The following is a 14,728-nucleotide window of genomic DNA, read 5'->3' as shown; positions in this document are numbered from 1 at the left end:
CTAAAATATTGTTTTACTTCCTTTTTCATCATGTCTACATCTCTATCAACAGATGTGAGATCGAGCATTTATCGAACACATTTCTAATGTTTTATGTATGGAGTGTATTTATTTCTAATGCAAGGCTTTATTTACATGTTTTACTTAGTCTATGCAAATGTAAAACGCTACGTTCAGTAAGAAATTCAAGTGGCTACCATATGAAATGAGTGGTCACCATCCTCCTTCAGTATGAATATGTTTATTCAGTCGAGATCTCCCAATATACTTTGTATTAATCACTGCATGTCACGATGTGATTACAGGTGTCAAGCTAGGAACAATGGGACTCCCAGCAAGTGGCGCAACAGAGCGGGAACACAAGGGTAATATCACGCCGGAAGACCCTCGGTTGAACAAGGCAACACAAAGGATTGTCTATAAAATGAAGATAGCCTCATGCTCAAATCTGTAGTATATAGTGAGATATGGAGCCTGATAATCAAAAGTTCAAAACATTGTTACTCTTTTGCTTGTGTCTCATTTCTGAAGGTGTTATTGACATGAAATTTTCATCAGATGTCAGTAACAGTCCATTCAATCCACAAAAGGGAAAAAAATTAAAACATAGATGTCCATAAATTAAGTTATATGCAATAATAAGAAATGATAAAGGAAAAAAGTATTGAATACATGACGAGAGGTGCAAAAAAACCCCAAGAAAACTCATGGCACCAGCTGAAATCCATCAGTACTGTAATTAGAAAGCAATCCTGCCACTTAGTGAAAAACAATATCAGCTGGTTCAACTTTGGCCTATAATAGGTGTCTCATTACCAAGCTGCCATAGAAAAAACATCTCATGATGGGTAAAACCAGTGAGCTGTCTCAATACCATTACATACTGAAGGTATTGGTTACAGAAAAATGTCTAAACTACTGAAAATCCCAGTGAGCACTGTTGGGTCCACAATCCAGAAGTGGAAAGAAAGAACATAATTTAACCATAAACCAACCACGGACAGGTGCTCCCTGCACGACTTCAAACAGAAGAGTGTAAAGAATTATCAGAAGAATAGTTCAAGTACCAAGAACGACCTGTTGACAACTATTTAAAGATCGCGAATCAGCAGGTACAATTGTTTCATGCTCACCACGTAAGACTCCATTGCTGAAGAAAAAGCATGTTCAAAAGAGTTTATAGTTTGTGCTACAACATTTAGAGAAGCCTGTGAAGTACTGGGAGAATATAGAAGAGACTAAAATTAAGCTCTTTGGATGCCATAATACACCATGTTTAGAGGCTAAAATACACTGCACATCATCTCAAAAACATCATAACAACAGTGAAGTTTGGAGGTGAGAACATAATGTGGGGCTGTTTTTCAGCATACGGCACTGGTAAACTTCACATAATTGAAGGGAGGATGAGTGGACAAATGAAGCTGTTACGTGAAGTGGGCTCAGGCAGTGGATCATCTAAAGCCACTGGTCTGGATGGACACGCGAACGCCAATGCAGCAGCCATATGGAGCATGCGGAACACGGACATGTAGAATGCAAAAATAACAGTTTGATACACTCCAGGAAATCACAGATAACGGACAAGTAGCAGAGTTACTAAACATAATGGACTGACAGAAAAAATACAGTCAACTGCAAAACAGGAAAAACGATTGCTGGAGGCCGCTGGTAGATAGGTAGCAGAGTTACTCATGACTGCAGACAAGTAACAATTACTGGAGAGTACTGGCAGACAGGGAGCAGAATTATTGACGCACAGAGACAGGTAACAGAATTACTGGAGATCACAGGCAGGCAGGTGGCAGAGTTACTGACGATCGACGAACTGAGACAGGTAACAATATTACTAGAGACCGTTGGCAGAAATAGGATGAGAGGAGACTACTGGCAGATAGGTAGAAGAGTTACTGATGAGCACAGACAGGTTACTAAAGACCGGGTTTACTAAAGACCGCTGGCAGACAGGGAACAGGATGAAGGGAGCGATGACAGGAGACAGCTGGAAGACAGGTAGGCGAGTTACTGATGAGCATAGACAGGTAACAGGATTAGTAGAGACCGCTGACAGAAAGGTAACAGGAGGCCGCTGGAAAACTGGTAGGTGAGTTACTGAATAGTGCAGACAGATATTTATTTATTTTACTCACTATTCATTCTACAGCGTTTTACAGATGATATCATCACTGTCCCTATTGAGGCCCGCAATCTAAAGTCCCTCTCAGTATGTCTTTGGAGTGTACACTGTGTGCAGAATTATTAGGCAAATGAGTATTTTGATCACATGATAATTTTTATACATGTTGTCCTACTCCAAGCTGTATAGGCTTGAGAGCCAACTACCAATTAAGTAAATCAGGTGATGTGCATCTCTGTAATGAGGAGGGGTGTGGTGTAATGATATCAACACCCTATATAAGGTGTGCTTAATTATTAGACAATTTCCTTTCCTTTGCCAAAATGGGTCAGAAGAGAGATTTGACGGGCTCTGAAAAGTCCAAAATTGTGAGATGTCTTGCAGAGGGATGCAGCAGTCTTGAAATTGCCAAACTTTTGAAGCGTGATCACTGAACAATCAAGTGTTTCATGGCAAATAGCCAACAGGGTCGCAAGAAGCATGTTGGGCATAAAAAGGCGCAAAATAACTGCTCATGAATTGAGGAAAATCAAGCGTGAAGCTGCCAAGATGCCATTTGCCACCGGTTTGGCCATATTTCAGAGATGCAACGCTACAGGAGTATCAAAAAGATCAAGGTGTGCCATACCCAGGGACATGGCCAAGCTAAGGAAAGCTGAAAAATCACCACCTTTGAACAAGAAACATAAGATAAAACGTCAAGACTGGGCCAAGAAAAATCTTAAAACTGATTTTTCAAACGTTTAATGGACTAATGAAATGAGAGTGACTCTTGATGGGCCGGATGGATGGGTCAGAGGCTGGATCAGTAAAGGGTAGAGAGCTCCACTCCGACTCAGTCACCAGCAAGGTGGAAGTGGGATACTGGTATGGGCTGGTATCATCAAAGATGAACTTGTGGGACCTTTTCGGGTTGAGGATAGAGTGAAGCGCAACTCCCAGACCTACTGCCAGTTTCTGGAAGACAACTTCTTCAAGCAGTGGTACAGGAAGAAGTCAGTATCGTTCAACAAAAACATGATTTTCATGCAGGACAATGCTCCATCACATGCATCAAACTACTCCATAGTGTGGCTGGCCAGTAAAGGTCTAAAAGATGAAAAAATAATGACATGGCCCCCTTGTTCACCTGATCTGAACCCCATAGAGAACCTGTGGTCCCTCATAAAATGTAAGATCTACAGGGAGGGAAAAACAGTATACCTCTCGGAACAGTGTCTGGGAGGCTGTGGTGGCTGCTGCACGCAATGTTGATCATAAACAGATCAAGCAACTGACAATCTATGGATGGTAGGCTGTTGAGTGTCATCATAAAGAAAGGTGGCTATATTGGTCACTAATTTTTTGGGGTTTTGTTTTTGCAGGTCAGAAATGTTTATTTTTAAATCTTGTGCAGTTATATTGGTTTACCTGGTGAAAATAAACAAGTGAGATGGGAATATATTTGGTTTTTATTAAGTGTTTAATAATTCTGCACAGTAATAGTTACCTGCACAAACAGATCTCCTCCTAAGATAGCCAAATCTAAAAAAAAAGCCCACTCCAACTTCCAAAAATATTAAGCTTTGATAGTTATCAGTTTCTTGGGTTGATTGTGAACATAGTTGTTGATTAATAATAAAAAAAAATCCTCTAAAATACAATTTGCCTAATAAATCTGCACACAGTGTAGAGGAAACCGGAGAACATGGAGGAAACCCATGCAAACAAGGGAAGAACAAACAAACTCCTTGCAGGTTGTATCCTTGGTGGGATTTGAACCCAGGAACCCAGCGCTGCAAGACTGTAGTACGAACCACTGAGCCACCGTGCTGCCTATGTAATAGGATTACTAGAGACTGCAGGCAGACAGGTAGCAAAGTTACTGATGTGTGGAGTAACACAGGCAAAAGTCAGAAGACTCTGAGGAGTAAGGCTATGTGCGCACGTTGCGTACTTCACTGCAGAAATTTCTGCAGCGATCTGAAGAGCACATGTGCGCTTTAAATCGCTGCAGAAATGTCCGTAGTGAAAAAAAAAAAAAAAAGACGATTCCATGCGCTCTGCCTGCAGCTCCTCCCATAGACAGAGTAAGAGCTGCCGGCAAAGCGCACGGAAGAAGTGACATGTCACTTCTTAGAACGCAGCGCTTCGGCAGTAGCCGAAGCGCTGCGCTCTAAAACGCCACGTGCGCACGGCCTCTGCACAATCTCCATAGACTGTGCAGGGGACGCAGGACGCATGCAGTTATGCTGCGCTACAAAGCGCAGCGTAACTGCATGTATTTACGCAACGTGCGCACAAGGGTCAGCCGACGTGGAACGGGGGCGCCCAAAACAGTTACGGCGTCACACCCTCCGTTGGTAGGTAGGAGTGAGGTTTATAGGGTGAGATAGGGATCCCATAGAGAATGTTTTCTCCCCCCTCCTCCACTTTCCGGCCCTGCTAGCGGCAAATACTTTTTATTGAGGGTGCATTTAGGATTATTGAAACTGAACGGGGGTGCCCAGAGAAAAGTGTGGCGCCTGTGTGTACACCTTTGTGCATATTACCCCGTAGGTTATATAGGAGCTGTACCTCTTAAAAGAGAATATAAGGGTTAAGTCCTAGGTTGCTCCCAAAATCCTCCTTTATGCCCCTGTGTGTGTCCACAATCACTGGGTGTGTTTTTCCAAATATTGATGAAATAATAAAGTTTAATAATTTTATTGATGAGTGAGGTCTTTCGGTTTTGGCAACGTGCGCACATAGCCTAACAGTGAAGCCTGACAGCCTTGAAAGCTGCACAACACTGAAGGCAGATATGAGACAAAAGGTCCAAAGACCCTGAGCAAGTCACAGACAGGACTACAGAGTTCACCAGAAGCCATAATGCAGTTCACAAACTAACTCAAGCTCAGTCTTCAAGAACTCACCCAAACAGGGTTAGTCTCTATCTGTACCAGGCACAGGTGTGAGTCAAGAAACCCTTAAATAGGCAAACGTAGATCATCATATTGAAATACATAAGGCTAATTGCAAAGTCTAACGTGAAGCAGAGCCCTAACTATGGTCAAGAGAATAACAGTACCGAGATATTCTTGATAAAAATCTGCTGTCATCTACCAGAATGATGAAGATGAAACAAGCGTATACATTTCAGCAAAACAATGACCCCAAACGCACAGCCAAGGAAACTCACAATTGGTTTCAGAGAAAGAAAATAGAGCTACTAGAATGGCCTAGTTAATCACCGGACCTGAAACTAGTAGAAAATTTATGGAAGGAACTAAAGCTCAGAGTTCATAGAAGGAGCTCATGGAACCTTTAAGATTTGAATAGTGTTTGTGTGGGATAAATTGCCAAAATTACACCTAATCATGCATGCAACTAGTTTATCCATGCAGGAGGCGTCTTGAAGCTATCATTACCAACAAAGGCTTTTATACAGACTATTAAATACATTTCAGGAAGCGTGTTCAATACTTTTTCCCATTTCTCATATTAAACATCACTAAATTTATAGACATCTATGGTTTGATTTCTTTTCCTGTGTTGATAAGATTCGCTGTTACTGACATCTGGTGAGATATTCATGTCAATAGCACATTTAGAAATATATTTACTTAGAAAATTGTTGACATGTTCAATACTTATTTCATCCAATGTACATTCGTCGGATGAAGACTGACATTGTGTCACTGCAATCTGCAGAATGAATCTCTCTGTCTTTAGCTGCAAAGTATTGAAGTATATCCTATACTTGCCATAACTTTCAATGTGGCAATAGTCAACTCTACATCAACGGTTCCTTTAAAGTCTGGAAATAAATATCCCCTAATCTATGTAGTTTGACTCCCATCTTACTGTGGAACAATGGACGCAAGAATAAGTTCACAAAACGACGTTAGATGCAAGAAGAAAAAAAAAAAGCAGACATAGGCACTCAGCTCATCAAGAATACATAACAATAAATATATAAATTACCAATAATTTTATTGAAAAACACACTCTTTAAAAACATTTAAAAGGCAAAAAACACCAGACATAAGGACAATAATCAATGGGTATGGTGGTATAAAATAGCTAGAAAATCAACCAGCAAAAATCAATGGCCACAGAGACAAATCAAAAGAGCTCCATCAATGTGTACAAGGTTATTAAACAATGGCACAGCTGGGAAAGAGCATAAATAAAACAACCTACCAATACCAGTATAAACCAATGTGATAAGCCAAGGTAAGCATTGTTATAACCAGTGTTCGGTGAACCCCCCAAGCCCAATGTGTGTCGCTCATCAAGTAAGCTTCATCAGGAGTGATTGAGGCTCACTTGATGAGCGACACGCGTTGGGCTTGGGGAGGTTCACCGGACACTGGTTATAATAATGCTTACCTTGGCTTATCACATTGGTTTATACTGGTATTGGTAGGTTGTTTCATTTATGCTCTTTCCCAGCTGTGCCATTGTTTAATAACCTTGTACACATTGATGGATCTCTTTTGATTTGTCTCTGTGGCCATTGATTTTTGCTGGTTGATTTTCTAGCTATTTCATACCACCATACCCCTTGATTATTGTCCTTATGTCTGGTGTTTTTTTACCTTTTAAATGGTTTTAAAGAGTGTGTTTTTCAATAAAAATTATTGGTAATTTATATATTTATTGTTATGTATTCTTGATGAGCTGAGTGCCTATGTCTGCTTCTTTTTTTCTTCTTGCATCATTGTTCCTCAGCAGACTGTGCACCCTCATATATTCATGTTAGTTGTATGTGTGTTCCTACCCTCTTTTTCCTAATTCACAAAACGATCTTAGAATGCAACCTGAGATGCACTGACACAGAACTCCTTCTCTGTGCTGAATTCCCCCCTACTTTCTTCATGATTTCCAAACGTACACGTTGAAATTAAATGATTAAAAAATATATAGACATTTTATTAAGTATTTTTAAAACATTTAGTTTGTGAATGGAATCAGGATAATCACATTCTCATTGTGACTTTTAATAAACAAATTGAATAAAAAATGTTTCCCTTCGAAGAAAGAATATGCCTTACCATTTATGACCAGCTCAGTTTAGTTTTCTCTGACATACAAGAAGAAAGATCTCTTACACGTAGAAGATACTAATGTTAGTTTCATGACAAATCTTCTCTTCTTCAAAGCGGAGCAGTAGTAAACCCCCCTCGTTGGAGCATGTGTAAAATATGGAGCCCTTTCCTTATGGTTCTGATACCTGCTGCCCAACGTGTTAGAATTTATTGGTGCCTTTGTTAAGGATGGGATTCCATGTGAGTAGATACATTACCTCGTGTCTGATGGGGGGTATAATTCAGCACAATGATGACAATGCTGGCTCCAAAAGAAAAGACCAGACCAGATTGGACAAGAATGAGCTAACAGATTGTGCAGCCCAGTTCTGTCCCTTTGAGTGTGATATATTGTTTCAAGATGCTAAGTGCACAGACTTTTCTCTTTTTTCTTGGAGCTGATCTGTGGTTGCCGCTGTTGGTTTTTCTCTTTATTTTTACAGAACACTAATTATTAGTGTTCTAATTTCAGGGCACATCAGATTCTTACCATATGCTACTTAGTAATGCCCCTTGATTGCCTGCAATGCCCAGTGAAAGAGAGCTGTGCCAAGAAACACAGGTCTTTAACATGGAGATTTACTAACATCACATCTGCTACAGATGTTAAATGAAGTAAAAACTTCTTTCTTATAATTAAGTGTTCACTTTTTATGAGGCACTTTTCTGTCATAAAACCCCAGCTCTCAGGAGAGCTCCGGCATGTTGGCGTTCCATGCTAGCTGCTAAATGCAAACACTGGCAATAAAACAGAATTAATATATTAAGCAAGCTGCTCTGGTAGATCAGCACTTGGATATGTGACATTATTGGCAACTAGTGACTTTTATTGTTAACAGCGACGCATAAAAACAATTAGGCAAAACCGTTACACAATGTCAAGGTGTATTATTTTTTTCTTTATCAATTAAGGCCTTTTCCTGGACCGCTTGAAAGTCATTTAGTTTTATGTATAAGGGTGTGACTTGCTGATGGCAGGGTAGAACGTGTACCTGCAGAGCTCCAGCAAGACCCTCGGTTTCTTGTATACCCTCAGCTTTCACTGCTCTTCTATTCTACGCCGCTATGTCCATGGGTAGGAAGATAGCATACTCAACTCCTGGCCCGACCTCTGGAACATCAGAAGCAGGTGTCACTTCCCTTCTGAGCTGCTTTCCACACTCTACATGGCACCTTCCTGGGTGGGTCAGTGACTTCATCTACCACCTCATCTTTCACTTCTGCACTCTGGTCCTCTTCACTTAGCAACACGACTTGTTGGCAACTTCTTCCCATCATCATCTACCTCTTGAGACACTAATTGCCATTTCCCACCATCGCCTTCTTCTGACTGTGGCTTCTCAAGTATTTGGGCATCATTACACATGATTTCCTCTTGTCTCTATTGAAACATGCAGGGCGAGAGACTAGAATTAATAAATGGGATCACCTGTCCCCTGGGGCTCATCACGATGGGAAGAAGGAGGGAAGAAGGAGGATCAGGGTGGGGATTATGAGGTCCAAACTCTTCGTTAGTGAGACTGAACCATGTGGTGGTGGTAAACGTACTGTTCTGGTTTCAAGAGTTGTATCCCATGCCCCCTGTAAAGTGAGACAGGAAGCCAGGTTTCGTGGATGAGCACGATGGTTGTGCTCTCGCAGCATGCACAGTTTCACCTGGCCCACAGCCTTGGTCTCTGTGTGCACTATCAGGAGCACATCCCCTTCCCTTACCACATGGCTTGTGCAATTTAAATGAAGTAGATATTATATAGCGTGCAAAATTTCAGGTATTAATAGTGAAAAGTAAAAATGAAGAGCCAAAAAGGACTTTTGTTTTTAGACTGTAGCTGCAGTATAAGTGTGGAAGGATTGTAAGGCAATAAAATCTGCCTATATGCCTCTAGTCCAAAACTATCCCTCCTCCACCAGCTATCCCTACGCTGAGTGTACATAACATTGTTTTACTAAAGAAATGATAGTATGTAGCCCTAAAAAGGACTATTGTTTTAATGATGCAGCTGAGGTATACAATTATTGCAATACCAACTAAACACGGCCTATATGCCTACTCTCCCTCCTACATCAACTCTCCGTGAACTGCTTCCAGAGCAGATGCAGAATGTGCTGAGCATCGTGTCACCAGGTTTTATATAAGACCCGATGATGCCATGCAGCCGCCCAATCACAGTATTGCCAGTAGCCAACATGGCTACGGTATTACAGTGTAGGGTAGGTAATCCCGGCAAGTTGATTGGCTCTCTAAAAGCAGCAAAAAATGTGGGGTGGGGACTCAAACATGGCACTTGAGCACCCACGATGCTTGATTGAATAACAAGCATACATGAGTACCCCGATGCTCGATTGGGTATCAAGCAGTGGTGAGAATGCTCGCTCATCACTAGTAAAATTACATGGTAGCCAATAGAATGTATACAGACCATGTACTAGAAGGACACATTTGGTCCAACAGAGCAACACTTTGTTCTGACTCAAATGTGTTATCGAGCATGGGACCCTTTAAGATGGTCAAAAGAAATAGTAGCCAAAAATTGGACCATTTGTAATATACTGCTCATAGGCATTTAAAGATAATAGCTATAGAAGAAGTTTATATGAAATTAGCCTGATGGCCAGGAACTGCCATGACTGTCGGAAATACACATTTTCACAACCTATATATGAAGAGAACTTTAATGCCTTACTAGACTAACATGATCCTATGTTTGTCATGAAGTTATACAAGATTGTTGATGCACTCATATATATATAGATGTATATTTAATTGCATATTTTGAAATAGTTTCTGTATTTGATTGGAGGTAACTTTTCCACCTTCCCGGTAGCACAGTATTCACAGTCTTCCAGAAGCCCAGTATTCAAGAGAAACGAAACCAGCTATTCTGACACGTTAATAAAGTACTCCATGGAATACAGAATCCATCATTTATGAGCAGATAACCACGAATACAGAAAGCATGAATGCTAATGATTGCACATGCACAGCTGTAAGCAGTAAAAACTTTCACTATTAGAAGGTCCAGAATCAGGAGTGAAGGCAGAAACATACACCGAGATATGTTAGAATACATGCATCACAAATAATGACATTTCTCTGCTTTATAACATCTAATAATTTTTTAAGCAGTTGACTTTTTTTTTCCAATAAAAGACATGAGCTGAAACAAATTGTTCTCGATTTCACGATGGAAGACAAAACACTTGATAATCAAGTAGAGAAAAAAAAGGAAATTGCTTCACCCACAAGTTACCTAAAATTCTTTTGAAGTAGTAAGCCATACCCTTAGGCCCCTTTCACATTGCGTTTGTGGCTCTGTCAGGGCATATGTCCGAAATCCCGCCTCTCCCCCCCACAAAACGTGTTTCGGACGTATGCGCCGACAGGGCCATTGAGTATAGTGGAGCAGACAGAGCAATCGTATGCTCTTATGCTCTATCTTGCACCATTTTCGGGTGTATACACTTTCTGCAGGCGGATGCCCAGGCGTATACACCAGAAAATGATGCAAGACAGAGCATACGCTTGCTCTGTCTGCTCCATTATACTCAATGGCCCTGTCAGCGCATACGTCCGAAACATGTTTTGTGGGGGGGGAGAGGCGGGATGTCGGACGTATGCCCCAACGGAGCCACTGAAACGCAATGTGAAAGTAGCCTTATATTAATTGTGGTGTAAGTACATTGCTGTAGGTCAGTTTGTGCTGAGGCCCCCACTGCTCATAAAGATAAAGGGGCAGAAGTGACAATGCATCTCTTTGGCTGTGTTTGGTTCTTCCCCTGAGCTCAGGAGTGAAGGGACTCATATACTTCTCGTAAAGCTGTATGCAACTAACCCCATCTCTCAATAGAGCAGTCTTATACATAGTCAAAAAAGCAAGTACTTATTTGAGGGCTTCTACCCCTACAATTTTACTGTTTGCTCAGTGCCTTATAATCTGGACCCTCAATGATCAGACTTGTCATTATGACATTTTAACCAATTTGAGACTGGGCCATTTAATCCTGGTCAGCCAAATTTTTGTTTTTTTGTAAACATTTCTCTTCTTCGTATATTCACATAACTGTCATGCCTTTTTCTCGCGATACATAAGGCTTCATTTTTATATCAATGTCATATTAACTTTTTTGGGAGACGTCTAATATCAGGCGGTATTGGTGGAAAAATAAGTGTCGCTTTTTGCATTTTTTTTTAATCACTACAAACTGCTAAAATATGTAAAAATCGGTTCCCCATTTTGTAACAATTATCTTTATATATTGAATCCTTTCATTTATTACAGGCCCAGAGCAAGTATCAGTGATTGGCCTGACAGCGACATTTATGTTTTTTTTTTATTTTTTAACTTATTTTTTTTCCTGCAAGTTTTTATTTATTTATTAATTTTATTTTTCATTTATTTCCCCCCATACGTTAATTCAATATTTCAATGTATTAATTTTCTCTTGCTTTTTAGTAAATCATATTATAAAACGATTGGTGTCATGCAAAAGTATAACTTGTCCGGCAAGAAACAAGCCCTCATATGGCTATGTGGACAAAAAACAAAAATGTTATAGCTCTTGGAAGAAGGGGAGGAAAATATGAAAGCACAAAAATGGAAAATTGCCTAGTTGTAAAGGAGTTAAAGGTTTCCTGAAAACAGAAAGGTAAATGAAAAAGCTTCAAAAATAACAAAAAGTTTAAAGTTTCAGATATAAATACAATACTTCAATCTGACATTATAAAGCTGCAAATGCTATCTGAAAATGGAACAAACCACCAAGAACCGACTCATGGGAGTAAGCAAAAAAATGTAAGTTAGTATTGTGAAAAAAACCCCACAATGGGCGCCACTACTTTTAGCCCAAGACTTGTGTAATTCCAATTCCATCCACACATCCTAAAACATAAACAATATACTCAGGACTTGTTAGAGATTTGCTGTTTACATACCTATGCTCTAGATTCTCCACCGTGATTAAGAGAGACTTTTTAGATATTTCATAGGGCATTTTATTGGGAGGTGTGGAGGTGTATCTAGACAGCTCTTTAAAAGACATAAAGAACACAAACACTTGTATCTGAACCCACTATATGAACATCTAATAGTATTTTTACTCAATCCTTTAGGAACTAGTCTTTCAGTGATACACAAGTAACCAAATTGATCGTTTCAAATTTAGTCCAGTACCAGTAAAGATGCGCAGACGATTTGCTATTAGTGTGACCTTACAATTTATATCATTAAACATTTTTGTAAGAAAAGACTTGGAATATTCAAGCACTACTATACAATATTAAACAGGAAATTAGAAGTACATACCTCCCTTTCATCCATATTGAGCCACTGTTTGGGGTCATTTTCAGTGGCTAGAAATGCAATCAAATCGATAGCAGTGAGTCGGGTTTGACGTCTGGATGACACAAAGATAAGGACAGGCTTTGCGGGAGAGTGACTTCTTATAGCTGTAAGAATGACAAAGTAACACAATGTTTAATGCTGTGTCTGACAATACTCATTGCACACTTCCTTACCTTCACGACCATATTCCAGCTGAAAAATTATATAATATAAATGTGTAGCGTCCACGGGGCCTTAGGGTATTCATCCCTGGGCCAGTGGTTCCTTGGGGTAGCTGTGACTGGCCTGACCCGGTTTCGTGACCCCGTCGGCTACATGTTAAAGGGAACCTGTCACCTGAAATTTCGCTATGAAACTAAAAGAATCCCTTTATGCGGCTCATGGGCTGCATTCTAGAAAGGTTCATTTTGCTACTGGCCCCCCTTTCAGACCTAAATAAACACTTTATAAAATCTTACCTTTTTGTATGCTAATGAGCTTTGCTGGCCACGAGGGCGGGCTGTATTGCGTCCATTATTCCCCCTCCTGCCGCTGTTCGCCATCCCCCAGTGTTGATTGACATAGATGAGGCCGCCGCCCTCATGTTACGCAGTGCTCCTCAAGTCTCGTGCATGCCCAGTGGCACTATCGCTGGACAGCACTGTTTTCAAATAGCGAGCGCCGGTGATCTTATAGCGCAGGCGCGAGATTATGGGCGGCTACTTGGATGACGCTGGTGATTTTATTGTGCAGGCGCGAGATTATGGGCGGCTAATTGGATGACGCTGGTGACGACACTGTCGCAATTTGAACAGTGCTCAGTCCTGCGATAGTGCCACTGGGCATGTGCGAGACTTCAGGAGCACTGCGTAACATGAGGGCGGCGGCCTCATCTATGTCAATCAATACTGGGGGATGGCGAACAGCGGCAGGAGGGGGAATAACGGATGCAATACAGCCCGCCCACGTGGCCAGCAAAGCTCATTAGCATACCAAAAGGTAAGATTTTATAAAGTGTTAATTTAGGTCTGAAAGGAGGGCCAGTAGCAAAATGAACCTTTTTAGAATGCAGCCCAGGAGCTGCAGAAGGGTATTCTTTTAGTTTCAAAGCGAAAATTCTAGTGACTGGTTCCCTTTAAATAAGAACAGCAAACTGACAAGTGTCCAATACAGATGGGGATGGAAGGAGGGTGACAGGCCCCTGGGAAGTGTGTCACCGGTTGCAGCAGTGACAGGGGTCTCTGTCTCCTCCGCCGCCGACCCTTCCTGCGACTAGTCCCAGAGGCAGTACTGGATGGGGAATGGGGATGCTTCGCAGTGCCACCCGGGGTATGCGGCCAGGAATTAGCCGCTGCTGCACAGTCTCTCTCCGGGGCAGTTGTTATGTGCAGCCGGGATGGTATCGCGCCCCACGGGCGCAGCGGGGTACCCCGGGAGGTTGGTGAGAACGGCGGCGGCAGTCCACGGGAGCTCTGGAGCACAGGGTGGTGACAGTTACTCATAGAGTCACCAGGTGCGGGTTCCAGTCACTTTATTTACTGGTTCAGATGGTATCGCACCCCGGGTGCTGGTCCTCGCCATCAGAGACTCCGGTCGCTTCCCGGGGTAGGTCAGAGGCTGGATCTGGTTTGGTAATCTGTGGCCTTTCTCCTCCATGCACAACTCTGTACTCTTCCCCGATCTCAGTCCGCACGGCCGGCAGCCTGGGCTTTTCGTGGGTCGGACCTCTATCCCCCTCTCTCAGGATCCTTCTTTGCTGCTGCACCTCGGCCACCCGAACTAGGGCTCTGTACCTCTCTTGTGCCCAGTCCCGTCTCTCCGGCGACTGCTCCCTTTTAGTCCACGATTACAGATGCCGAGTCCCGTCTCTCTAGATGTTACTGGCCCCCAGCTTGGTGGAGCTGTCTGTTTGGTGTTACATCCAGACAGATCTGTTCTGCCTCCCTTAAGGCCTGACAGCCTCCCCTTCAGGGAGCTGCACCACTGTGCATCTGCTCTGTCTCATGTCCAAGCTTATTCTGAGGTAAAGTGAAACTGTTTTCTACTCCTAACTGCTCATGTCCCCACTTTTGCAAGTTGCTATGGCAACCTGGGTCTGCTAAGAACTGGCGGAGTCACTTCCTGTGTCTGTAGAAACATTATTAACCCTTTTCTAGTGACTGCTTCTCCCTGCTGTATGGTGGTGTGAGGTGTGTGTAGAACTTACTAATTAGCATCTT

The 14,728-nt window shown here is 41.9% G+C and overlaps 1 protein-coding gene across 2 annotated transcripts in view; it reads right to left on the bottom strand.

Annotated features, from left to right (window-relative positions):
- Positions 1 to 14,728, bottom strand: part of ASCC3 (activating signal cointegrator 1 complex subunit 3) — an 812,216-nt gene that overhangs the window by 153,911 nt on the left and 643,577 nt on the right. For both annotated transcript variants that reach the window (XM_075340095.1, XM_075340096.1), the window contains exon 30: positions 12,492 to 12,634. In XM_075340095.1, coding sequence (XP_075196210.1) covers positions 12,492 to 12,634 — 143 coding nt within the window. The remainder of the gene's footprint in view (positions 1 to 12,491; positions 12,635 to 14,728) is intronic.

The sequence above is a fragment of the Anomaloglossus baeobatrachus genome, chromosome 3 (assembly GCF_048569485.1).
Source record: "Anomaloglossus baeobatrachus isolate aAnoBae1 chromosome 3, aAnoBae1.hap1, whole genome shotgun sequence".
Classification (NCBI taxonomy): Eukaryota; Metazoa; Chordata; class Amphibia; order Anura; family Aromobatidae; genus Anomaloglossus; species Anomaloglossus baeobatrachus.
Note: the sequence above shows the minus strand (reverse complement) of the source record. Positions and strands in the feature narration are given on the sequence as shown.